This window comes from Gopherus evgoodei, chromosome 8, assembly GCF_007399415.2.
Source record: "Gopherus evgoodei ecotype Sinaloan lineage chromosome 8, rGopEvg1_v1.p, whole genome shotgun sequence".
NCBI lineage: Eukaryota > Metazoa > Chordata > Testudines > Testudinidae > Gopherus > Gopherus evgoodei.
In genome coordinates, this window is record NC_044329.1 from 37,693,631 (window position 1) to 37,718,619 (window position 24,989).

At 36.6% G+C, this 24,989-nt stretch overlaps 1 protein-coding gene across 8 annotated transcripts in view; it reads left to right on the top strand.

Moving 5' to 3' along the window:
- LOC115656464 (ankyrin repeat and KH domain-containing protein 1) overlaps positions 1-24,989 on the top strand; it is a 187,357-nt gene that overhangs the window by 115,527 nt on the left and 46,841 nt on the right. For 7 of the 8 annotated variants that reach the window (XM_030573215.1, XM_030573218.1, XM_030573219.1 and 4 more), the window contains 5 exons: positions 3,214-3,301; positions 4,135-4,262; positions 4,488-4,631; positions 6,069-6,171; positions 20,577-21,326. In XM_030573215.1, coding sequence (XP_030429075.1) covers positions 3,214-3,301; positions 4,135-4,262; positions 4,488-4,631; positions 6,069-6,171; positions 20,577-21,326 — 1,213 coding nt within the window. The remainder of the gene's footprint in view (positions 1-3,213; positions 3,302-4,134; positions 4,263-4,487; positions 4,632-6,068; positions 6,172-20,576; positions 21,327-24,989) is intronic. The other variant, XM_030573220.1, reaches the window with a different exon arrangement.

Sequence of the window (24,989 nt, forward strand, 5' to 3'; positions counted from 1 at the left end):
CAGTAGGATATGTTTGTGATTTTGCCCATTTGTTTTATTCCATTGTATGTTGCTTTAGATTCTGATAAGACATTTATGATTGCATCCCCCTTTCTCTTTACTCACCAAAGTATGGATTTGTCCAGTGGGAGTAATTTACATATTGGAGCTGCTATCTGATAGTTATTTGTAATCTAAACAAATTCACCTCCCTTGGAAGTTAGGATTCATTCTTTAGGCAGTTACGGCTTCAATATTTGAAGCCTTGTATCAAAATAAACAGGCTATTGCTATTGAAACTCTTATAGTTTATGTAAGCTCCCTGATAGCTCATGTCTGTTACTCCAAATAGAATGCAGCGTTGTAGCTGTGTTGGTGCCAGGATATTAGCGAATCATGGTGCATGAGGTAATATCTTTTATTGGACCAACTTCTGTTGGTGAGACACAAACTTTTGAGCTACACAGAGCTCTTCCATTTCTGAATGAGTGTCTGTCACAAACCACAGCAATCAGACACACACATTTGGCTGTCTCAGAAGTAAGACTGGGGACTGAATGGACATAGAATGTAGACTGCCTTCTCTTCCCTGGAGGTGACCATTCTCAGTTCTGGCTTGACCCATATATTAGGGACCATGTTTGCAATGCTTCTGCTGCTGCTATACCTTTGCTGTGGCTAAATAGAGGACGGAAGTTTCTACAGATGGCTGGCATCTTATAACTGCATTAAATTAAGTTAAAAAAAATAAAGTGTATGCAGTGTTGGGCTTTCTGATAGAAAAGATGTTGTCAAAGTGGAGTCAGATGGGAAGAGCTACCGAAATGAGTAAGGAGTGGATGCTGAAGAAATAAAATAGATAAAATGAATAGTTTGGCTAGATGGGAGTTGTGTGTGTGTTTGGTGCTGCAAGTATTTGAAGTTTGTAAACACCACGGAGGATCAGGATTCGATTGCTTGAGGAGGTGGGTATAATCAAACCAGTATATATAGAATAACTGCATGAAATTTAAGTAAAGGAAAACTTGCCATGGACATCAAGAAGTTTCCCCAGCAGTGAGATCTCTTAGACTCCCAAGCAAAGTACTAATAGTTTATTGCTAGCCATCTAAAATGAAACAAGACCCTTTAACATACTACAAGACACAAACTTGCACTGTCTTAGAGTTAGAAAATTCCAATTAACCCGATTTATTTACTTCTGAGTTCTTTGATTCTCGTAGTATGGAGATTTTGAAACCTTGCATCAGGAATTGAGTTTGGACAACATGGTTTCTGCTCATATATTGAAGTTTTGTGTATTTTAATACATAGTGCATTGCATCTCAAAGTGCATTTTAAAATATCTTCACACAGTACAAATCAAATGAGTTCTGCATGTGGAATGGAGGGGCAGCTGCTAATTGCATAACAGTCGCAGGAGGGAAAAATTGAGGCCAAAGCACCAGAGCAAACCCCAAATTTTCAAGAATATACTATTGTTCCTTGCATATGCATGCAAAACATGCATTACTTTGATTATTAAGGTCTCATGAAAAAGAGCCTTCCACAATAAACTCTGTGGAACTCAGTATCTCTGTCTGAATAATAAGACTGAGTAAATCTGTTTATAAATTGACTCTGGTAGTTGGAGGGAATTCAGGTGTTTTCTGACTTGAGGATCAAATCTCTATGGCTTCCTCTCTTGCAGCATAGTATTGCGCATGGATTATATGTATGTAGCAATAGTGTCATGCAAAATAAGTTAGAGGATCAAGACGCAGTGCACAGAGAACAGACGTGCATCTTAAAGCAATGTACAATAAAACTGTTGTGTCTCATAAGAAAAATTATGCCAGACCGCTTTTTCCCTTTTTCAAGTGGTGAGAGGAGACAAGCTCAGTTTTTTAAATTCTTCATAATAGCACATGACTGATTTGGACCACTAAACTTCTCAACAGGTTTGGATTTGCCATCACTAAAGATTCCCCTTCTCAAATGCATAATCAAATGGTTAATTTTCACTAGACACCTGCAACCTAGCAATGGGGATGTACAGGATTTTTAGTCAATTGAAGGAAATGGGTAAGGTTGGATACAACTCTCATAAATCCAGCATTAAGCCTTCTCAATCTAAAACAAGAAAGGAGAGGTACTCCTATTGTTTTTAATCATCTCCACTATCAGATATTCAGAGAATAATGAAGTTTAAACAGTGAATTAGAGATTATTTCCCTATAAACTGTTTAAATAAAGTTCCTAATGCATTACTGAATTTTATTTTGAAGGGCATATGTACACTCTCTCATGGACAGGACACTTAATCCCCTTGCGGTGTGGGGTGGGTCCCCATCACTTGCCAGCACTCTTTATGTGGTATCAGCCATTCCTGTGTAACTGGCTGGTTCTTTTCCCTCATTGGCTTGTGTTATCTCAAGGGTAGAAAGGGTTGATTATTAACTTCCACATTCACCTCTCTTGTCAGTTTTCTGAGTATCTACAGTGTCTCTTTTCCAAAATCTTTCATGTCACTCATGCTTTAACTTGGGCTGCTCATGTTAAACTTCAGTTTTTGGAGACAGCGTCTGATGGCTCTGAAGAGAATCTCACCATTGACCTTCAGATTGTTCCTCTGTCTTTTCAACTCCATGTTCTCTAATTTTTCTTTTCAGAGACCAGTTACCCTCTCATTATGGCTCATAAGGCTATTTGATGCAATCTTTGTTGCATATAATTGAGTTTTGTCTGATTTGTGGGTGATAATCCCATTTCAACATGTTACAATTCAGAAGATTCAGATGTTGGCTATTCTCCATAGGTTGGCTTAGCTAAGAGATTTCTCCATTCTTGTATCACTGTATAATTGTGTTCTCAATGTTCTTTTGCTGAGAAATGGCAGCCTTTTGAACAGTGTATATTGGAGAAAATTTGATGCAAATGATTTGTTTAGAGGTAATGAAACTGAATGAAGCTAAAAGTCAGGAAACTTTCCAGTGAGATCTATGAAATTGTGAGGGTGATTATGTGACATTTTTAGTGACCCTTTCCAATGTAATTCACTAACCAAATAGATTCATTGGGACCTTTTTGAGAAATTAGCTGAAAATACACTGGTTGGGATTTATACAGAATATTTATTAAAATTAATAGAGCAGTGTAAATCCCTGAAGTGAAAATTTCAGCCACTAAGACTCTTGGTTGATATGTTTTGCCAGTATTTATAACACTTTTTTTTAATACACCTTTTTATAACAGGAGCATGAATCTGAAGGTGGAAGGACACCGCTTATGAAGGCTGCAAGAGCTGGTCATTTATGCACTGTACAGTTTCTTATTAGCAAAGGTAAAATATTAGTACCAACTTCAGTGTCTGAAACGTCACTTAACAGTTCTATTAAACTTTTGTGTTTATGGCTTTAATACCTACTAGAATAGAAATTTTCCTTACGTCATGTGTTAGGTTTACGGGTTGTGTGGTAAGTGCTCATTTGTGGTGAGAAGATTTTAATTTCAGTTAACTCATATTATACAGGTGATTGCTCACTTCTGAGTACAGAAATACTTTATCGAAAATACTTTCCACCGAATTGTGCTGATGAGTAAGGCAAAAATGTCAGTCAGTACATGGTTAGATAGTATTTCTAAAAATGTTTTGCAGTCAACTCTTGCCCAGGAGTACTCCTGGTTTAAAAAATAAATAGCCCCTTACTATGAAAGGATTGTGATTCTTCCTTGGAATATAAAAATAAATTTTCTAACAGTTATTTTAAGTGTGTGAATACCCCTCCCTTTGCTCACTTTAGAGTGACCAGACAGCAAGTATGAAAAATCGGGATGGGGGTGAGGGGTAATAGGAGCCTATATAAGAGAGAGCCCCAAATAGCGGGACTGTCCCTATAAAATCGGGACACCTGGTCACACTAGCTCACTTGCATTACAGTATGAATGTACATCTTTTTATGAAACTCAGTTATCTCAGAAGTCATCCTATTTTTACTTCTGAAATGTCTTTGCCATTATGTTATCCTCATTCTGATTTTTATTGTAACTAACTTGCATCCTAGATCTGAAATTCTATAATACACACTCAAAATCAGAAAATACACCAGCTTTGTTGTTTAGAATTTAAACATAAAGAAATTCCTGCTAATTCTGCATAAGCTGTTTTCTTCATAGGTGCCAATGTTAATAGGGCTACTGCTAATAATGACCACACAGTGGTGTCATTGGCGTGTGCGGGGGGCCACCTTGCTGTTGTTGAGCTCCTCCTGGCTCATGGTGCAGACCCTACTCATCGACTTAAGGTATTCAATTTAAATTATTCATTGTGATTCGAATATACTCACCTTTCATAATTGCTTATCCTTGTACATAACTTGAAACTAAAGTACTGCACAGTTGACTTTGATTAAAAGGGAAGGCTGGACAATTTTAAACTTAATTTCACAGAAAAATCTCCATTTTTATATAGCACAGAGGCTAGAACTCCCCTTACTGTTGCATTTTCTGTCTCCAAACTCTCACTCCAGGATGGCTCAACAATGCTCATTGAAGCTGCAAAGGGTGGACATACAAATGTTGTTTCTTACTTACTGGATTACCCAAACAATGTTCTGTCAGTTCCTACTGCAGACATGTCTCAGCTCACACCACCTTCTCAGGATCAGTCTCAGGTAAGACATAAAAGTATAATTAAACATACATTTATTTCCACAACAGAAAATAAGACTTTTTAGTAAATTTTTTTTTAACATTTAATAAATGGAAACAAAGTTTAGTGGAAGTAAAATAAAGATCAGTGACACTGATTTTTCTACGTTACATATTTAGAAACTTACCAAAAGGGGGACATGAATGAAGCTTTGTTTACTTAGGAGTTCCTGAAAAATACACATGTATATTGTCCATCTTACTTTTAATAATTTCTGTTCCCTAATAAGCCCAGTCCAAATACAGCATTTCTAGGCGACTGTTGCACTTGATTGAAGTTACTCAGCCTTTACCCTCTTGCCTCAGCACTCCTAAAGCCATGTGATAATGCACTGGAAACACTGATGCTTGTTTTCCTTATGTATTGGGATCTTGTGTAAAGTGAAAGGCAGCTTATTGCATGTACCTGGGATTTTCAAAGTGGCCCAAGGGAACTAGATTTTCAGTTGGAGTTGGCCACCAAACTCCCTAAGAATCTTTGGAAAACCCCAGCCTACAAAGAGAACCAAGAATTTAGTTGATAGAATACAGTTAGGAAAATAAAAGATGCAGATAAAATGCAGTTATATTCAGTATTTAAAAAGCTGCATATATAATGTCGAGGCTAATACTGTGTTCTAAGTACTTCCAAAAACTGGCAAGTTTAACATGAAGTGGTTTCAAAGGCAAGAGTTTTTTTTTTTTATTTGAAGAAAACCACCCAAGTGCTGTGACTGCACTGGTTACTACATATACAAGTACAGTGTATAATGAAGTTTCACTGAGCAGTGTCTGCCCTCAGTAATGGCTCTCATTAAGTGGAAGTGGTCACTTAATAAAATTTGATAGCTTCTATTTTAAAAAAACACTTTCCCAACGGCGTTTGGCTGGCAGGATCTAATAGGCCAGTAAAATACTACTTTGGACCAACAAGTGAAGAATTACAACTCCAACTGGAAGTATTGTGTAGCAGGTCCTTACTGGTTTTCGCATGCCCTTTTCCTGCATATGATTCGAAAAGCTAATGGAATTCTGATCTGTGGGCTTGTACTGGATACAAGTTACCTGTGTGCCTAATTTCCTAACCTTTTTTGTGGCTACTGGGGCCTTTATACTCCTCAGAATCCTAACTCATGAGGCAATTTATTTCCCATCTTTCTGGGTATGAAATATTGGATAGTACAAGAACAAGTAAATGTTCTTAACCATTTTGGAGGTAGAAGAGGGGAAAGAGAATGGTTAACTTTGCAGTTAGTATATTAAAGATGAAACACCTTACTTTTGGAAGTTGGTATGTTAAGGGATAACATGCAGTGCACAGGGAATGTATGCAAACAGAAATGTGCTTCTAGATTAAGTTAAGAGACTCTTATCCATTGAAAACTAAAACTGAGACAAGTTCTTTCTGAGTTGATTTTTAGGTTCCACGTGTACCAATGCATGCACTTGCCATGGTTGTACCTCCCCAGGAACCTGATAGAGCTCCTCAAGAGAATTCTCCTCCACTCTTGGGAGTACAGAAAGGTCAGTATGTGGCCACTTGAAAGTATCTTGTTTTAGCACCTTTCAGGATTGGGGGAAGCTTTATTATAGTACTTCTGAAACTAATGTATAGGTCAGTCCTCACTTCATCAACCCTTAAACAATTGTAATACAGGTGTAGTTCAACCGGGAGCACAATGTTCTCTGTAATGTGTAATTCATATTTATTTCATTGTGTAATATAGAACATTAACATTAGTTACTGATCACGCTTATTGAAAGAATTACTTGAAGAAAACAATCAATTATTGAATTTCTATTTGAACAGTTTATTAGTGTGAGTGCGACTTAACAAAGACTAAGTACTGTACACCGATCATTCTAAATTAGTTGTAATTCTTCTCCATATACTCATTGCATCAGCCCATTTTCTTTCTAAACTAGTGACATGAGTTATGTATTGCCAAAACAATTAACTGCAAAGCTACTTATAGAAGATTCCTGATCTTGCCTAGTTTAAGTTATGGTTATGTCAGGGTTTTCATTATAAGCAAGACTAAACTCATTTTCACAAAGAAAATGGTATTTTCAATAGCTAAATGGCAAATTTCATGGGTCATCTTTTTGGAAATGGATTCTACATTGAGATCTTTGTTTCTGTTAAGCTAGTTCAGTGAGAGAAAAGCAACTCTTGTGGAGAACTCCAGATGGAGGTTCTTCAGGCCTAATAGCTCTAAAGGATTTTTTTTGGGACTTTGGGAAAGGATTTTAAAATATCAAAATAGGATTGTTAAGGTTGCAGTAGATGGGAATCATATTGACTAGGCATTAGTCTTGTTTAATTTTTGAGTGCAGGAAGGAGCTCCCTACCTCAATGACAGACACAACACAGGAAACTGACTATAGTAAAAATGTGAAAACTAAGATTGAATATGCAACCCTAATTCTCCATTCTGTGCAAATGTGATATGTATTGATTATCTTTACATAACCTTATTTCTCAAATACAACTTATCATAGTGTGTTTTTCCTACTACTTTAGACATATAGCAGATCTGGCCTAGTGGATTGAGACCAGACTAGGATTTAGGAGACCTGGATTTTCTTCCCAGCTTTGCCACTGGCATGTTGGGTGATTTGGGGCAGATCATGTCCCCTTTCTGTGACTCAATTTCACCATCTGTAAAATGCTTTGAGATCTGATGATGAAAAGCACAGTGTAAGAGCTGGGAGGCATTATCCTTACTATTTATGATATCTGAGCCTATAAGTATATACTGGCATAGATAAATTTACAGCTAAATTAAATATTAATGATCAGTGGTATTTCATGATAAATATTCTTCTAAAAACATAACCAATCCTCTTAACTGGCATATGGAAACAGATTTTTGCATCTGATGGAGAGTTTGGTTTCATTTTAATTATCTGAGAAATTAAATACATTGATAATATACTGATTCAGAGCAGTACTGTATAGGCTTCACTTCTTTATAAACAAAATTTGGATGCAATTTGAGAATAGGTCACATGAGAAAATAAAAATTAGTTATGCTTATACAAAACATAGTGGGGGCCGGGGGAGGAGAAGCATATTGTCAATGCATCTCAAGTATTTCACTGAGCAGCAGCATGTTGCTGGGATTGCTGTTCAAAGTGTATTGGTCCCCAAAAGAAAACATGCAATTTTTAGAGAAATACTTCATAGGTTCTGATTAAACTGAAGTACATAATATCTTTGAGGAGAAAATTATACTTTAAAATTAAGGTAGCATGTGTAACCTCTTAAGTGTATCTAAGGCTGTAGGAAAAAACTATACTTTGTGTTAAATAAGTAGTATGTGGTCATATAAATAGTCTATCCTGCATATATACAGTATTTAGCTCTTGTATAGTGGGGTAGAGTAAGAGTTGTGTATTAATCTATAACATTTTCACTTCCTAACTTTTGACAGATCATGTAACATTAATGTTACATTTAAATTTATTTTTTTTGTGGTTTCTTTTGCTGGGGAACAGGCAGTGCATTTGTAGTAAAGGATACAATCGGAGGCATACTTATTATTCCAGTGAATAAAAATGTAGTGACTTGGTCAAGCTTTTAGGTCACAGCATTCACTTGCAATAGGAAAATACCTTTTTATCCAAAAAGCTTTGACCAGGTCTCTAACAAGGTTTACACAAACTCTAAACTAGCTACTTCAAAATGAGAGGCATGTGATTTTTCTCATTTGTATATCTACCAATTCCAGGTCTTCCCATTTTTTTGAATCAATGTATTAAACTTTTGCAGCAAATATAATAGCAACACTTTTCATAATAAGGAGTTAGCAAATTAAATGTTAAACTAGTGAAATCAAATTATTCACTGTCTTTTAGTTTTGAAGTGGACTGTTACTAGGACTTTAAAAAGCAGTTTGATTTAGATCTCAGTGGCAGATTACCAGGTTAGAGATGTAGGAGAAGAGTAAGATTTAACATATAATAACCATTGTACAATTTGATATTTATCAAAATAATTTAATTATAACAGCAATATTTAGAAGAAAATTAACACAGGTGAAAGAAGTGAGAACTGGCAAAAAGGAAATGTTCAGATAAGTAAGCTATGTCAGGGTAGAAACCTGATGAACAAGAATGTAGAGAAGAATCGAGTGGAGTAAAAAGGAAGGGTCCACAGTCTTCAGAGGAGTATCTACTATAGTTTTTAACAGATATGGTGATAGGTGCATTAGAAATATTTAGATCAGTTTTTGAGAAAACTAATAAAGGTCACGGTCAAAAATTAGTTACAAGCCCTAATTTCATCCCTTTTAAGTTTTGAAGAGGAGATATTTGAGACTGAATTTTTATAGGTGGTGTTGGGCTGAAAGACCATCATTTTTATTTAGCTTGAAGAAAGCATTAGAAATCAAAGAATTTGGGAGAAATTACATATTAATACTTTTAGTCTCTTTGCATGTCTATTACTCATCTAATTTACCCACATAAAACTTAAATTGCAATCTTTTACTCCTGGTGCAAAGGAGCTATTTCAAATATTGAAGTATAAGAGTTTTTGTGAGCTGTAGTACACTGATTGATGTCCTCAACAGTATGGAATGAGAACTGCATAGTGGTAATAAGCAATACTAACACAACCAGAGGACGTTTTCCTTTAGCTACAGTGGTGGGGACTGTACATCTGAAGTTAAGGGACCCACACTGTATCCATGCATCAGCTTAAGTACTCACTGGCTATGGTGTATGGTGCAGTGATGACTGTGAAATCCTAGGTGGTCATGGATCTGTTACACAATGAATGGCAGGCTATGCATTTTGTGATGATGCAGAATTGTAGTGACTTGTTATGCTGCCCTCTGGACTAGTCTTGCAAAATTGTCATGAAAGTGTTTACCTAGCTGATAAAATCGGCTCTAATTCTGACCTTGATAGAAAAAGTAACTAGTTTCTTCCTTCATCAAAAAATACTGTCCTGCAGTAAGGAAGCAGATAAAATTTGGCCAGGCTGACCTAATGGGGGATCTTTTAATAGGCTTTTAACAGTAGTTTTACTACCTTTTAATAAACTGTGTTCCTGACCTGGTGTCAGGATTAAGTCTACTAGACATTCTGTTTTAGCCCAGAGAACTTTCCATTCATTTCCCCTGCAAATGTAACGTGTTAGTCTCAATTTACATGTACTGTTTGGCACATGTTTGACTGTACCAGTTGTCAGTCCCCAGCAGATGATTATCAATCTCACAATTTATGCACCTAACTGTTTTGAGTGCACACTTAGATGTAGATTTTTTTTAAAACAAAGGCATTTTCCTCTCTCCTCTCTTGCAAAAAAGTTAATTTAAAGTTAAATTATTGCCACTTTATAAAAAGCTGTCAGAGGATGCTGTAGTTCAAAAAAATCATAGCAAAGTTTAGAAAAAGATATAAAGTTGTCAATTGATCATTATTCTTTTACAGTTAATTTGTAAATGCAACCTAATGTTTAAGAAAGGGACCTTTAAATTCCCCTTTGCATTCTAAATATTCATAGAACACAAATATGCCAAGTTAATTTTCCATGGATTAGAGTCACTGAATGTCATCCTTTATATATTTTCAAAATTTAATTTAAAAATGTAAATTATGAATTTTTAAAACGATACACCAAGAATATGTATAGCTAGTCCTTAGAAAAGCAAATTTCTTCGCTTTAAAAAAATGAAAATATTTAATTTCACTCTAGTACTAAAATAATGTTTTTAAAAGTTATGAATAAATGTGAAATTATATTTTTGAATTTGAATTGGTAACTGTGTAGGCTTTTGCTAAGTAAAAGTTCCACTTTATAAATATGTAGTTTGGAATTATTGCACTTATAAATTAACTAATATTAATATTGATGAATTTAACTGAGAATATCCAGACTTATCAGTGTTTTATCACTGTTCTATTGTTTTTTGAGATGGGAAATGGTTTAGCAACTTTCACTGGGTTCTCATATGCTCTTGATCAGTGAGTATAAGAGTGGGACAGCAGAATGCTGTATAAGACAAGTAGTCTTCCACCAATGTTCCTGTATTAAATTAGAGTAATGCTACAAACAGCTATACCAATGTATATTCTCTATTCCTGAAGCTACATGCCACTAGCAGATACAGTTTTTTAAAATCAGGAAATTGAGCTGAAGCTACATATATAGCTATATTTTGACCACTATCTGCTGTTCTTCCCCAGAGACATCTTTACATCCATGCACTGTAGATCATCAACAGTTCTTTATAAGCCTGTTATCCTCATACTGTGCTAACCATCCAACCCTGTATGCAGGCCTTCCCAGCCAGAATCTCCTCTGATTTATTCTCCCATTGCAATAGAGTTACACTAGTATCTCCTCTTTTACATTGCACAGAAATCTATCCAGTCCATCCCACAATCCCAGTGTAGTGGAGACCACCTTTTGACAACTTACATTTTACATGTATTCCATAATCATTCATTCCAATTCTCAATACCAACAGAGGCAGCAACTTAAACTTTTATTTGCACTCCAAAGATGCTAAAAATACCACTCTTCTTACCTCAATTGCCTTTTTTGTTTGAGACCCCACCAACCACATAAACTGGATATTCACCCTTGTCCCATCCACTCTGTGCATACTAGTCATAGGTCCAGAGTACCTCACGTATTAAAACAAGCTGGCAGGGGTCTAGCCTGTTTAGTTCACATAGGCATCTGGATAAGTAATATATTTGGTAGGCAAAATATTGTCTGACTGCCACCTTAAAGGACCTTCCATTAGGTTTTAAATACATGTTGATCAGAATTATTCAGCTTTAACACTTTAAAAGTGAGTTAGAAAAATATCTGTTTTTTTGTGCCCAGCTAATCTTTGGTTGCCAAAAGTAAATACACATACTTGTCACTAATGTACAGAGTAGAACCTATAGTTTCCAGGTTTATAGTTAAAAGAATTAATTTAGGAAAATAATCAGAGTAAAGAAACGAAGAAGGAAACAGACACTTTTTTATATATTTATAAGCAAAACTACATTGTAATTTAAATTCTGTAGTCAATTCTATTACATCTGTGTAATTGGTAAATTACTAGTTTGCATTCTGTGGGGGTCTCACTGGTGTAACAACTAAGAGTGAAAGATAAGCCCATCAAAATACACAACTAACTGGAATAAAACGTTTGACAGTTGCTGTCTTCCTCCGTGGTAAGGGATCAAGGATATAGGTGAGAGTAGTGTATTAGTTAGGAGCTCTATGTGGAAAAATTGTGTAAGCTCTTAACCATTTTTCTGGTCACTGTTTTTCTGAAAATTTGCCAAAGGGGTCCATGTAGCTGAGTAATCTGTGCTGCATATTTTGAGACAAGTGTAATTGGTCCAATTCCATTATCACTATGACTTTGAGCTGAGTTCCTTTATAAACTGAACCTCAGCATTATGTGGGATTTTCATGAGTGCTCAGTTTTGCCCAACCTGTTTCTTTTGAAGTCAGAGAGAGTTTTATCACTGAAGTCAATGAGCACAGAATCCAGCAAGTGCTGAGTGCATTTGAAAATCCAACCTAAACCTTGGAGACTTTGAATCAGACTACATTTTTAAATCTCACAAAATCAGAGGAAGGATATCAGAGGCTATTCTGTGAAAAAGCCATTAAATAATTTTTTAAAATACACCTCTACCCCAAGATAATGCGACCCGAGAGAACATGAATTTGGCTATAACACAGTAAAGCAGTGCTCGGGGGAGGGAGGGGCTGCGCACTCTGGCGGATCAAAGCAAGTTCAGTCTAATGCAGTTTCACTTATAACATGGTAAGATTTTTTGGCTTCTGAGGACAGCATTATATTGAGGTAGAGGTGTAATAAACTATGGTTTTCTGCCCTCTGAAGTCTGGTCATGCTGAGAAATGGACTAAATCTGATTCTTTATCCTTCTGTAATTATGTTCTAGATAATGAGTATCTAGATCAGTGGTCCCCAACGTGCCCACGGGCACCATGGCGCCCACCGGGGCACTTATGTGCACCCACCTAGTGCCCAGCAGGGTGAAGAAGCCACAACCCTGCACCTGACAGCGGCATAGAACTCAGGCTGTGAGCGTGGTGGTCTCTGTTCCCAGCAGGCGCGGGGCCCGCTTAGTGCCAAGCAGGGGAGAAAAGCTGCGGCCCCATGCCTGCTGGGGTCAGAGAACTCCGGGGCTGCAGACACCAGTGTTCTCTGTCCTCGTGGCTTCTCTCTTCTCTCTGGATTCATATATTATGTAATATTAAATATGATGATTTTTGTATTTAATGTACAAATACAAAGCAAGCGTTGAAAAATTGTTAGAGCCTGCCTCACTCTTCTGAAAACATGAATGTGCTACTGGCCACAAAAACGTTGGGGACCACTGATATAGATGGTACAGGGATTGACAGTGTATAAATGCAAACATTGTCCAGTAGGTATCTGATCCAGTGAGGAAATATTTCTTAGAGCGTATCTTGTCATTCATTCTGGGTTGATTTCTGATTTAGGCAATGATTTCAGTAAGTCAGTAGAAAACTAGCTAGAGTTTTTGGAAATATGCTTTTAACTGCTGTTAACTGGATGGGTGGAAACAAAATCCCAGAATCTTTTGAAACTTAGCAGTTGGTCTTCTAACTTGCTTAAGGGCAAAGTGGTGATGCACAAGGCTGCCAAAATGAGAGCTGACCTGGAATATGATCAGATTAGCTAGAAATTACACTTCGATCCCAGGCTATCCCTCTAAAATGACCGATCTTTATGCAGTTAGACAGATAATAGAAACCCAGTCTTTTAGGACTAAGGCAAAAATTCTTGTTCTGGAGCAGTGTATTTTAAACCGGGTATCTGGTTCAAAGATGTTTGTGACACAATGGTGAAGAGTAAAGCATTACACTCTAAAGCATTTTTTTGACCAACTAAAATTTAAAAACGCAGGCTGTTTTCAATCTTACTGTGTCAGATGTTTCTTTTGGGGTAAATATTACCGTGATTAAACTTGCAGATGTTACCAGGGTCCCTGTAGATCCTGCTATTACTGTAAAACAGTAGGTTGCCATTTAGGTAAGTAAAAAATGAAAATCTTAGATGTCATTAATATTCCAAAAATCTCTCTCAAAAAAATTGAGATGGTTCTAGAGCTTGGACTTCGAAACAGCAGGATAAGGAGAGCTCTATCATCCATTGTAAAAGGAGACAAATTGGTTTCTCTGGGCTTGTCTACACTTGCAACACACAATGCTGCTGTAGCGCTTACTGAAGATGCAACCTACGTTGACCAGAGAGCTTCTCCTGATAGCATAGGTACTCCATCTCCTGAGAGGCAGTAGCTGTACCAATGAGAGAAGCTCTCCTGTCCCCACAGCGCTGTCTATAATGGAAGTTAGGTCGGTATAACTTTGTCACTCAAAGATAAGTTGGTAGTGTAGACCAGGGCTCAATGTAGGGAATGGCATACAGATCAGAAGTCAGAATTCCAGGAATTTGCCATTACAGTCAGGCATGAAACCAGGGCCAACTCTAGGGTTTTTGCCGCCCCAAGTGGTGGTGGGGAAGCTGCAATTGTGAACTTCGGCGGCAGCTCCACCGCGCCGCCTTCTTCAGCCGGTCCTTCTCTCCGAGAGGGACCTAGGGACCCGCTGCTGAATTGCCGCCGAAGAACCTGACGTGCCTCCCTAAGCACCTCCTTGCTGAGCTGGTACCTGGAGCCTGCCCTGCATGAAACAATATGGATGAAAGATTGTTCTGAATTTCTTGATGGAAATAAAGTCTGTGAAGACAGCAGCCATGTTTTGCACCAATTTATGTTTGGAGTGTTGAGATGTAGGAAGTCTAAAAGAATTGCAAGCTAAATGAGACAAGAGAAGGATATAAATGAGTTTCAGAACAGTCAGGGCATTGTGTTCAATGCTTTGGAGTTGTAAGGCAGATTTATATACCTGGGAGTTCTGGGGGTAAAACCAAACAGGTTACCTATATGAGTAAATAAGATTTAAATTAAGGAAATAGAGTATTCCTTACCAACTCTTTATCAGTTGGAATTCTAGTTTGGGATATACTGAGTTTGGGGGAAATAACCTACGATCCAGGATTTGAAGCAGGTCAAAGTTAAGGCAAGGACTGAAGCAATGACTTTGGTATCCTCTGCATACAAGTGGTAGTCAAAGTTGAATTCCCAAAGAATAGGTTCAAGAGTGGTATGTGAGATAGGACTGGGTCCTGGAGAAAACCATTGTGAGGAGAGGTCTAAGTAGTGTAGAGCAAATGATGTTACCAGTTGCAAATGAAGAAACTAGCAAATGATTATGCATCCTGTTTTTAAATATTCTTCTGTTGCTCTTCTTCCACTTTCTTACTATTTGAGCATGTAGACTGAGCAACTTTCTCCCATGTCACTTGAGATTACCTAATAGTCATTGACATTTTTGTCTAGCAACAACTGGGATTTCAGTGGCTCTGAATCTTAGTTCCATGCTGAACAAGTCTCGTAAAGAGCAACCAAAAACAGTTGCTATGGAGATGAGAGTTAAGAAAAAAAAAATTCCCAACTTTCTCTTTGCGGTAGATGTTGCAGTGCTGGCTTTACAAATTATATTGGTAGTACTAAAGTCAGTCTTATGTTACTATCTATATTGCATGATAGTCTGACTATAAAGTCAGATTTCAGATGCACTAGTGTGGACGCTTATCAGTTTACAGCTGTTCTTAGTATGCATATTTTTAAAATAACTTACAATGACATACTGTAAAACTAAAAAATATAACAATATAAATACAGGTTTTTATAATATGGGAATAACATTACAAGTAAGGAATAATGCAAACAAATTACCCCAATTATAGTGACTGTGCTAACTAACCTTTAAAATGTGATGATTTTATTCATATAATTAAACAATACAACACAATAATGCAACTTAAATAAGGCACTTTGAGGTACTCAAAGTGGTTCTTTATTTTTTGTGATATGGATAAACTATTGCACAGTTGTTATTTGGGTTTTAGTTTTTTACAGACATAAATTAACATATATAGTGTGTGTTCAAAATTGTAACCACTCTTGTCATATGAATCTGCATGTTAAAGCTTCCCAAATAAATTGACATTAACCAATTGAATTTTTATTTCTTTTTTTGTACCAATGTGTCAGATGTCCACTGATGTCTGTTAAAAATTAATCTTAAAAAGGAAAAGAAAATTTTAAAAGTTTGACTTAATTCTAGATTGCCTGGCATTTGAGGTTTAAGCCCTCTTGAGTCGGTATTTCAGGAGTCAAAGTATGTAACATTGCCGTGATTTTAGGCATCTACTATATGTATAGATGCAGTGAGTATAGTTATACCAAGAAGATCTAAAAATCTGCTTATTTCAAATGTGATTTCTTTGAATGAAGACTTCTTCCCTCAGTCCATTTTTTCCTTTTGTTTGATTTTGTAGTGAAGTGTTAATGTTACATTTGATATCCGAGTCTTAAATAATGGCATTGTCACAAGTATAACTGAATGTGGCCTCCTGCAGAACTTCATTCTGGGAACCATGAAATCCATCATAAATTTGACCATTTGGGCTCTGCTGTTAGAAGCAGCACGTATGGCTGTGCTCAGCTGATTCAGTTTGTAGATCTTTGCAGTTAGATCTTTTAAAGTGTGAAGCGAATTTTAAATTATCCCAGAAAAACAGATTTTAGATACTAATTTTTAAATATTTGAAGATTGTAGTTACTAACAAAACACTATTTTGATTTACAATGTAAATTTTAGTCTTGATAAACACACTTAAAGTTCAAACACTAATTTTCATTCTTCCCTCTTACCTCCCTCCTATCATCGGCAAGATTACAGGCACTGATCTTTACTGTCTTGGAGAAAGTTTTGTTATGTCCTGAAAACTGAACCCATCCACTAATTAGAGACTGACTGAACACCTCCATGCTCTCGTAATTGCTGGTGGAAAATATGTATCTCATTACTGTCCACATATTGTCCACAATACAATGCCCAGATCTGTCCAACAGCATACTGTGAGCTGGATTCATATTCCCTGTAATGAGAGTCTGGATGCTCTGGATTCAGGCCACAGATCAGTTTTTCCCATATTCTCCTTGCACAGATTTAAAGGACTCTAAGGCCCATCCTGCAATGGCCTTAGAGCCCAGAAGGGTCAGGTCTTTGTACAGGACTATACTAGTGCTGTTAGAATCCATGTATTTTTAGAAGGGAGAATTAGAAGCTTTTCATGTGAGACTTGTTTTCTCCACAAGTAGGCAGGTAAAATTAATATTGATGTTAACCGTAACTGTTTCCAGATTTTATGATCTGGTTTTGTTAAACTGCGACTTCACTTTCCTGAGGGGATAGCGTTACCTATCAGGGAGAGGCTGTCTGAGCCCCCTTTCTAGAAAAATCCAGAGAGGACAATAAAATAATTTTGGGAATTATGAGAGGGCAGCTCAGCATCTAATACCTTTAGTTTCTTAGCAAGAGACTTCAAGGAAAAAGATTCTTGTGGGGCTAGATTTATTAAACCTTCATCAGAGTAACATCCTAATTTGACAAAATTGACAGACAACAATTTTGATATTTTCTTTCCTTATTCCTGTATGTATTTTATCACGATACAAGAAATAACTTTAAATATATCTTCAGTGACCATAAATATAACTAACTTGGATTAGTATATCTATAAAACTTAAAGGTACCAAAGTTTAAAATTATTTTACAATTAATTGATCCTTTGGCACAACCTTAAAAGTATACTGCAGTGCAAAACCAGAAACTGAGTTAAACACATTTCTGTGCTAAGTGTCCCCCCCCAATGAGCCCAAATTAAGTTTTCTCTAACTCTTCATAAGATTTTCCACTTCTTTGAATTTCTCTTGTTACTTCTGATTCAGTGACTATAACAGGACAGAACATTGGGACTAGGAATTTGCTGTTGCTATCAATTTTATTTGGAAAGCACTCAAATATGATGTTAATAGTACAAAACTAGAATGGGTGGAACTTCAGATAGCCTCCTACTATCTGAGAATGATGCATGCCAGGATACATCCAAGATGTCAGGTAACACTGAGGATTTCAAATGAGGAAACATTTTATTTTTCAAATTGGGTAAAATTTATTTTCATTCCCAAATAGGCTAATGGAGGCATTGAGCACACAGAGTTTGGGTTTCTTTACACTTCAGACTCAACAGATGCACCGCTGTAACACTTCAGTGTAGACACTAACTGCCAATGAGAGAGGTACTCCAGCATAGGTAATCCAGCTCTCAAGAGGCATCAGCGTCGTTGATGGAAGAATTCTTCCATTGACCTATCACTGTCTACACTGGGGGGGTTGAGTTGGCTTAACCACATTGCCCAGGAGTGTTGATTTTTAACACCCCTGAGTGATGTAGCTGGGTTGATCTTGTGTAGCCAATGTTTGAACACTTTTTTTTTGCCCTTCATTTGACCTGTAATTCTACTTTGACTGGGAATCTTCTTAGCTGAAAAATGTCTACTTTTTTCCTCAGAGTTCTTCAAAGAAGAATAAAGAAAAAAAAAACCCTGTATATACCCATATATATTCATTATTTGAATCTCTTTTGATATTGTAAAATTTATTGTATAGGCAAGCTAGAGTTATATTTTAAAAAAAAAGGTACTGTTTGAAACGCCTAATCCTACAGGCAGGCAAAGACGAACCACTGGGGAAAGCATGTAGGTACTGAGAAGTTCTGCTAAGCTGAAGCCTAGACTGCAGCTTTGCTTCTGTAAAGTAAATTTTCCCTATGTGATGTGACTCTGGGGATTTTATTTTAATTTTTTTAAGACCTTATACCAGTGGGATAAATAGATAAAAATTGCTGAAACCTCAGTAGGTCAAGGAATTTTTTTACACACACAAAATTTGGGAAACAGGAATCACTGACTTTTCCTAAGTGCCATAACTTGAAAATGGCCTGTCCAAGTAACCTAAGACTTCCCCAGAATCCCTGCTCTGAAGCAAGACAGACCATACAAATCTTCAGTCACAAAGGGGTGTTTAGTTAATTGGGCAGAAGGAGCTGGACTATAGGCCAAAAAAGGGCTGAATATGATCACTGTCCTCGCAATATGAAGAAGAAGTTGAGCGAAGGAGGAGTTACCATTAAACACAGAGGACTCAATCCTTAGCCCTGGTCCAGCAACTTTGAATTGCTGAGGGTTCTTCCTGATTTAGGGAAATCCTTAGTTGGCTAAAGCCAATGTAGCCTGCTCTGTTCTCTCCTTCCTCATCCGCACTCTAGGAGGGGAGGTGGGGATAGAGCACAAGGGCACTATATACGATTTGCCCCATATGGTGGTGCCTAATAGGACTGTAGCAGCCAGAGCAATATGGAGCAATCCTTAGGCTGCTCAAAGTTACATCTGGGGCAGTTACAGCCAAGGATCAGGGGAAGCTAAAAGGTGAGAGGTGCAGATTCAGCCTGATGCTTCCAGAAGCAAGAGAAATACAGAAAAGAGTACTGAATGCTTTTTTTCTTTTGTACAGCCTTTTAATACACTTCTGTGTGAATCAGCATTATTAATTCTGAATTTTGCTTGCTTTTGATTTTCACCGTAGTATCTAGCTTTCTGCTTTAATATCAGGTAAAACTTCTTGGATTTGGTAAAGTGCCTTGCTTAAAACAGTTGATGTTAAATACATGTGTTCATCATGAAATCCAGATGACTGAGCAATTCAGCTAGTTTTCTTAAAATGATTTGATATCTTTATGCAGCTATGATTTGTATTGTAAAGCTGAGTTTTTCTTCAACTATATTTTGATTTGGGTAATTTGATTCTTAAATAGTCATGGCTAACACTATAATTTGTATTTTTTTTAAATTCCAACTTTTGATGGAGAATTAGGTTAGCCTGTGTGTAATTTTTCAAGTTTTAGCTCTTTAATTAAACAACTATTTTATTTGTTCAATATATTAAATTACTATTACTATGAAAATTGGTATCTGATAAAGTAAGCTAAAAGCTTTTCTCCCCTTTTAATTTTTTCATATTAACATTACATTTGGTATCTAAACACTTAGTAGATTTATTCTTGTGAGCCTGCTCAGTTGGAACTATCAGGTAGCAGTGTATAGTTTTTGCTGTTTCTCAAACTGAGGCTTACCTTCTTGAGGGCTGTGATTGCTTGTAAGCACACACGGAGGTGTGGATGAGGAGGAGGAGGGTATTTATTTCTTGCTAGATTGGTTTTGAAGAGGGATTTTAAAATTCTTAACATTGACCAGAGCTGCACCTGTAGAGGTCTCTCCTTGGAGAAGATCAAGCAAGAAATAAGTTAATTTTTCTTTCCATACTGTTACATATAAATGTCCATACTTAATTAAAAATAAGTGCAGATTATTTGGTTTGGGTTTTTTTTACGTTTACATTGCCAGGATTCTGATATCTGAACCAAAGGGAGGAATACTATAGCATTTTGGGGCATCTGGTCTAGAAATGAAATACCAATGCATTGTAAAGTTAATTTCCCTTCAGTATGGACAGCCTTGTTTTTTAACTTTGCTTTTGAAAGTTAGGTCTGTGTAAAAGGGTTTGTCCTGTTGCTGGGTTTATTTTGCTAATTTTTTTCTCTTAGAGCAAATTTACTCAAACCACTCAGTCAGTAAATTACTAAAACAGCCATGTGCTGCATCCTCTGATTTTGATTTCCTTGATATCCATTGTCATGAATATGAGAGGGCATTTTAAGCTTAAAATAGCTGTATTACAAGGGACAGTTAGGATCAGCATTTAAAATTCCAGTTATTTGTCTTGTGCCAGCTACCTAATATGGAGTGTAGGCTTCAAAAATTAGTTCATCTTAATATGGTTTGACAGATGTGCAGTTTTAGTTGCAAAGTTTTGGGTTGGGAGAGAGGGGAGGTGTGGGATAACTTCAGCATGGCATTTTTTCAAACATTTTTCATGTGCTTAGGTGCATCCAAGCAGAAGTCAAGTTCCCTGCAGGTAGCAGATCAGGACCTACTGCCACCTTTTCACCCATACCAGCCTTTGGAATGCATAGTAGAAGAGACTGAAGGCAAGCTGAATGAACTTGGACAAAGAATTAGTGCTATTGAAAAAGCACAACTTAAATCATTGGAATTAATTCAAGGTGAACCTTTGAATAAAGATAAGATTGAAGAACTTAAAAAGAACAGAGAAGAACAAGTACAGAAGAAGAAGAAAATATTGAAGGAGCTGCAGAAGGTGGAAAGGCAGTTGCAGATGAAAACACAGCAGCAGTTTACCAAAGAATATTTGGAGACCAAAGGTCAGACAGACACACCACTTCCCCTGCAGCAGCAGTGCCCACACGCAGGTGTCTTCCCAGAAGTGGAAGGAGATGAGGGTCTACCAGAGGAAAACTTTTCAGAGTTACCTCAGGTTGACACATTCTTGTCTAAAGATGATGAACAACAACAGTCTTCACCACCTGCTGAACAAATAGAGTTTGTCCCTATCCAGGCATTGTCAACACCGCAATGTAATTTTTCCAGTAACCTAGGTTATAATGGGACAGATTCTCTTGATCTTCAGAAAGTATTAGGTAATCAGCAAAATGTAGGACAGCAGCAACAAATTGCTGGACATGGGCAGGGGCTGTTAGTTCAAGAACCAGACGGATTAATGGTTGCCACTCCAGCACAGACGCTTACCGACACTCTTGATGACCTAATAGCAGGTGGGTTAAGAAATATACATATTTTTGCATTAACTTGTGTGCTCAGTTTCCCTTTCTCTCCTCCCCTCCAAAAAGACATCTTGCGGTTTTCCAATTTGGGAATACTTGCTTAAGAATACTTAATTTCTTATTAGTCCTATTAATCTTTAGACACTTCCAAATTCTAACATGAGGTTTTTTCCCTATCTGTTTTGCCAAATTGCTGAAGACAAAGTGCTAAACTTCCTTTTATTGGAGACCTATTATAGCAGCCCCTGTAGCCTCATCTTTTTTTATGATACTTTAAGGAAATCTTGTTGTGAGCAATTAGAAGTTGCCATTAGGAAACCTGAAAATGACTAGTTTTTGTTTTAAGTCTTCTATAGAATTTTGCATATAATCCTACGTGGATTTACTCAGTGTGGCAGTTGTCTCTGAAGTATGAAAACATTTTTTGTCACTTATACTGACAAATGTACCACTATCCTGTCTGCTGGGAGCACTGATACAGTTTAAACACAGTCTAGACTCTAAATACAGATGCAAGACCATCTGTCCCTTTAGTGCTTATTTATGTTTTCAGAATAAATTCTAAACATCAGTTGTTAAAGTAATATGATTACTGTTTTACAAAATGTAAAATGTAGCATGCTAGGATCAAATGGTGGTGGACCCACAAGATCAGTATGTTACATTGGCTGTATGGATGAAAAGCAAAAATCAAAACAGTCCTGGCCTTGCCAATAAGTGTATGAAGATACAAGCAGAGATGAATCAAGGTTTTCCCCCACATAAGGTTACATTTGCTAGCCACATTCTGGAAAAAGGTATCATCTTTGTGGAGTTCGCTTCAGGTATCTAGCTGAGATTTCTATTTTTTGGTGAAGGTGTGAAAGATCTAAATATGTAGCCACAGTTATATTCATGGGCAGGTCAGTCCCTGACTGTCTTGCTTTTAGTTTTTGTTTGTTTTTTGTTTTTAATCAAGCATCTCTCTCACCTCTTCTCAACGCCTTTCGTCTGTCCCTTAGTCTTTATTCTCTTTTCTCTTTTCCTCTTCAGTTAGTCACTGCCCTGTCCTCTTAATTTCATCTCAAGCTTTTCAGAAATGTCGAATAAGACTTTTTGCTGAGTCTCACAGGAACCTCCAAACTAGTAACTTGCCAAAGCTGAGTACATGTATTGGGATGGACAGCAATTTTGCTGTCTTCCCTCAAGCCCTACTGGATACTGTGGGATAGTTGTGATAAGTGTTACAAGATCAACTTCCTCCAGATGGTGATGTATAACTTCATTCAAAGAAACTGTCTAGTACGTGAGGGAGAGAGGAATGTAGGTCCTGCTTTCTGATATTTTTGTTGTCCCTTGTTACCCCAAGTCATGTTTCTGCAGAGCATTAGAGATGAGTTAATTTACTTTTTAACAGGAGAAAACCTGGATTATTCTTAAATGTTCTTACTGAAAATCTAATTCGAAACTTCAGAATACAGTGAGGAAAATCTTGCGTTTAATATGTCATTTACAAGAGCTGAATGTTGGGGTTGGATATTATTGCTAATATACGTTCTGTATGTATGTATACCACAAATCTCTAAATGGATCATACAATGTACATTGAAATCCTTAGTAGTCCTATTTTAAATTATTAGTTATATGGTCTTCATTTATATATAATGTAACTGCAGTAGCAAAAGGAGAACTTGTATTGATCAACTCAGTAATAGAATGGAATCTAACTGGTTTTTATACTTGTTGCTTTGTGTATCTTACATAAAATGTAACTGAATTTCAAAACTTATAAATAGCTTAGTTTTTAAGTGAGTTATTTTGTACTTACATTTCCTAAATTTTGTTAGCTTGAAAGTGAAATATGAAACATACAGAATGTTTACTATTTAAAAACCTCAGCTTGTTTATATGACAAAGGCCTAATGGATATTTTATGTCTAACTGAAAACCCTGTCATTTTGTTTAGAATGTGCAGTATTTAACAAAGTGACCATGCATATCCTACTTATTATCCATTAATATAATAAATATAAAAAACTGATTTACTACAGTCTAACCAATTAAGAATTTTTCTTAATGAAAATTATTTTTTCTATAAAAGTGAAGTTTTTACTTGTATTTCTTTAGATATTGTTAGTGCCAGTTAAATTTAGTAAAGTGCCACAACTATCTTAATATATTTCCAATAATACAACCATGAGTGGAGTTTAGAAATCCAGCTACATATGTTGTTGCTACTGGTAGTAACAAAATTTTTGCTCCACAAACATGTATTTTCTCCTGATTTTCATAAATGTAAGTTAAACTTCCTGAAGATGATTGGAGAGATTTTAGTTACTTTGCTCTAGTTATCAAGAATCATTATTGTGATACATCTTTTAGTAGATTAAACCCTCAGAGTCATGGGCTCACATCTCATCATGAAGTTACATACATTTATTTAAAAATCTACAAAGCATCTTAAAACATGTGTTCACCCTAATTTCACATTTTATTCATCTTCAAGATGCTCTTGAACACTGCACCCTGGCAAGTTTGCAGATTGCGGTGCTGTTTTATATGGAAGTTGTTTGGCAGCAGAAAATATGGAAATCAAGAAGTCTTGTATACATGAACCACATTAACAGATGTTTATGTGCAATGGCAATTGCTACCAAGTTCAGTGTTTTTTGAAAGCCTTTTTTTTTTCTTTAAGTTCTCTTGGGGAAATCTCCCATGATTACACTACCCCTGGTAGAACTGCACCAGTGATAGCAACTGTGGAAGCATTAGTGTAGAAAGGGATTCAGCATTTTTACCACTCTGTATGGTAACCCAACTCAAAGCATGTGTACTTGACACAATGGCAAAAATACTGGCAATGACTGGGGCCCTGATGACACTAATGCTTCCACTGTCCCCAGTGGTAATGCAACAGAGGCAGACTTCTCAAAGGTCGTGTTTAGACAAGGCCTAAGTGTGGTAGCATGAACTCTCTCCAAGGAATGTCTTCATTGAGCAATTTTAGATATTAAATGTCATCGTAACTCATATTGTTGTTGGCTAGCCTGGTAGTTTAGTGCATCAACTAAAGGGAACAGGAGTACTTGTGGCACCTAAAGGGAGGCACTACTATGATTCATAGGGCAGCTGGTGTTAGGGGAGGTTTGTTTTGAGTTGTAACTTGGAGTTAGAGGTCTAAATTTCCCTGATTACAAATATAATAGTTAAAGCTACTCACTCTGTGTATTCACTTTAGTGAATTCTGTGATCTTGCATACCATCTGTGCTGTAGTGATAAGCAGAATTTGGAAAGTTAAGATGAACTCATAAATTCAGAGTGAATGCGGTTGAATTATCCTTAATCATAAAGTATAAACTGAATTTCTTTAATAGCTTTTTAGAAAACACACATCTAATTCTGAATCCTTTCACTGATTCTTGCAGGGTTTAATTGGATTTTATAAAGGTGAATTAAACTGTTACAGTTCTTCAGTGTGTAAAATATTAAGGATTAGTGCTTATTGCATCTTCTGAGACTTGATATGTGAACATAGGTTGACAGAATTTTCAGACTTCATTGTACATTACTCCACTGCAGTACAAATTTGGTATACAAGAGGTTACATGCTATGTAATTTGGGGTTTTTTTGTAGTTCATATTGTATGCATACATGGGTAGGTTTCTCAGTTAGC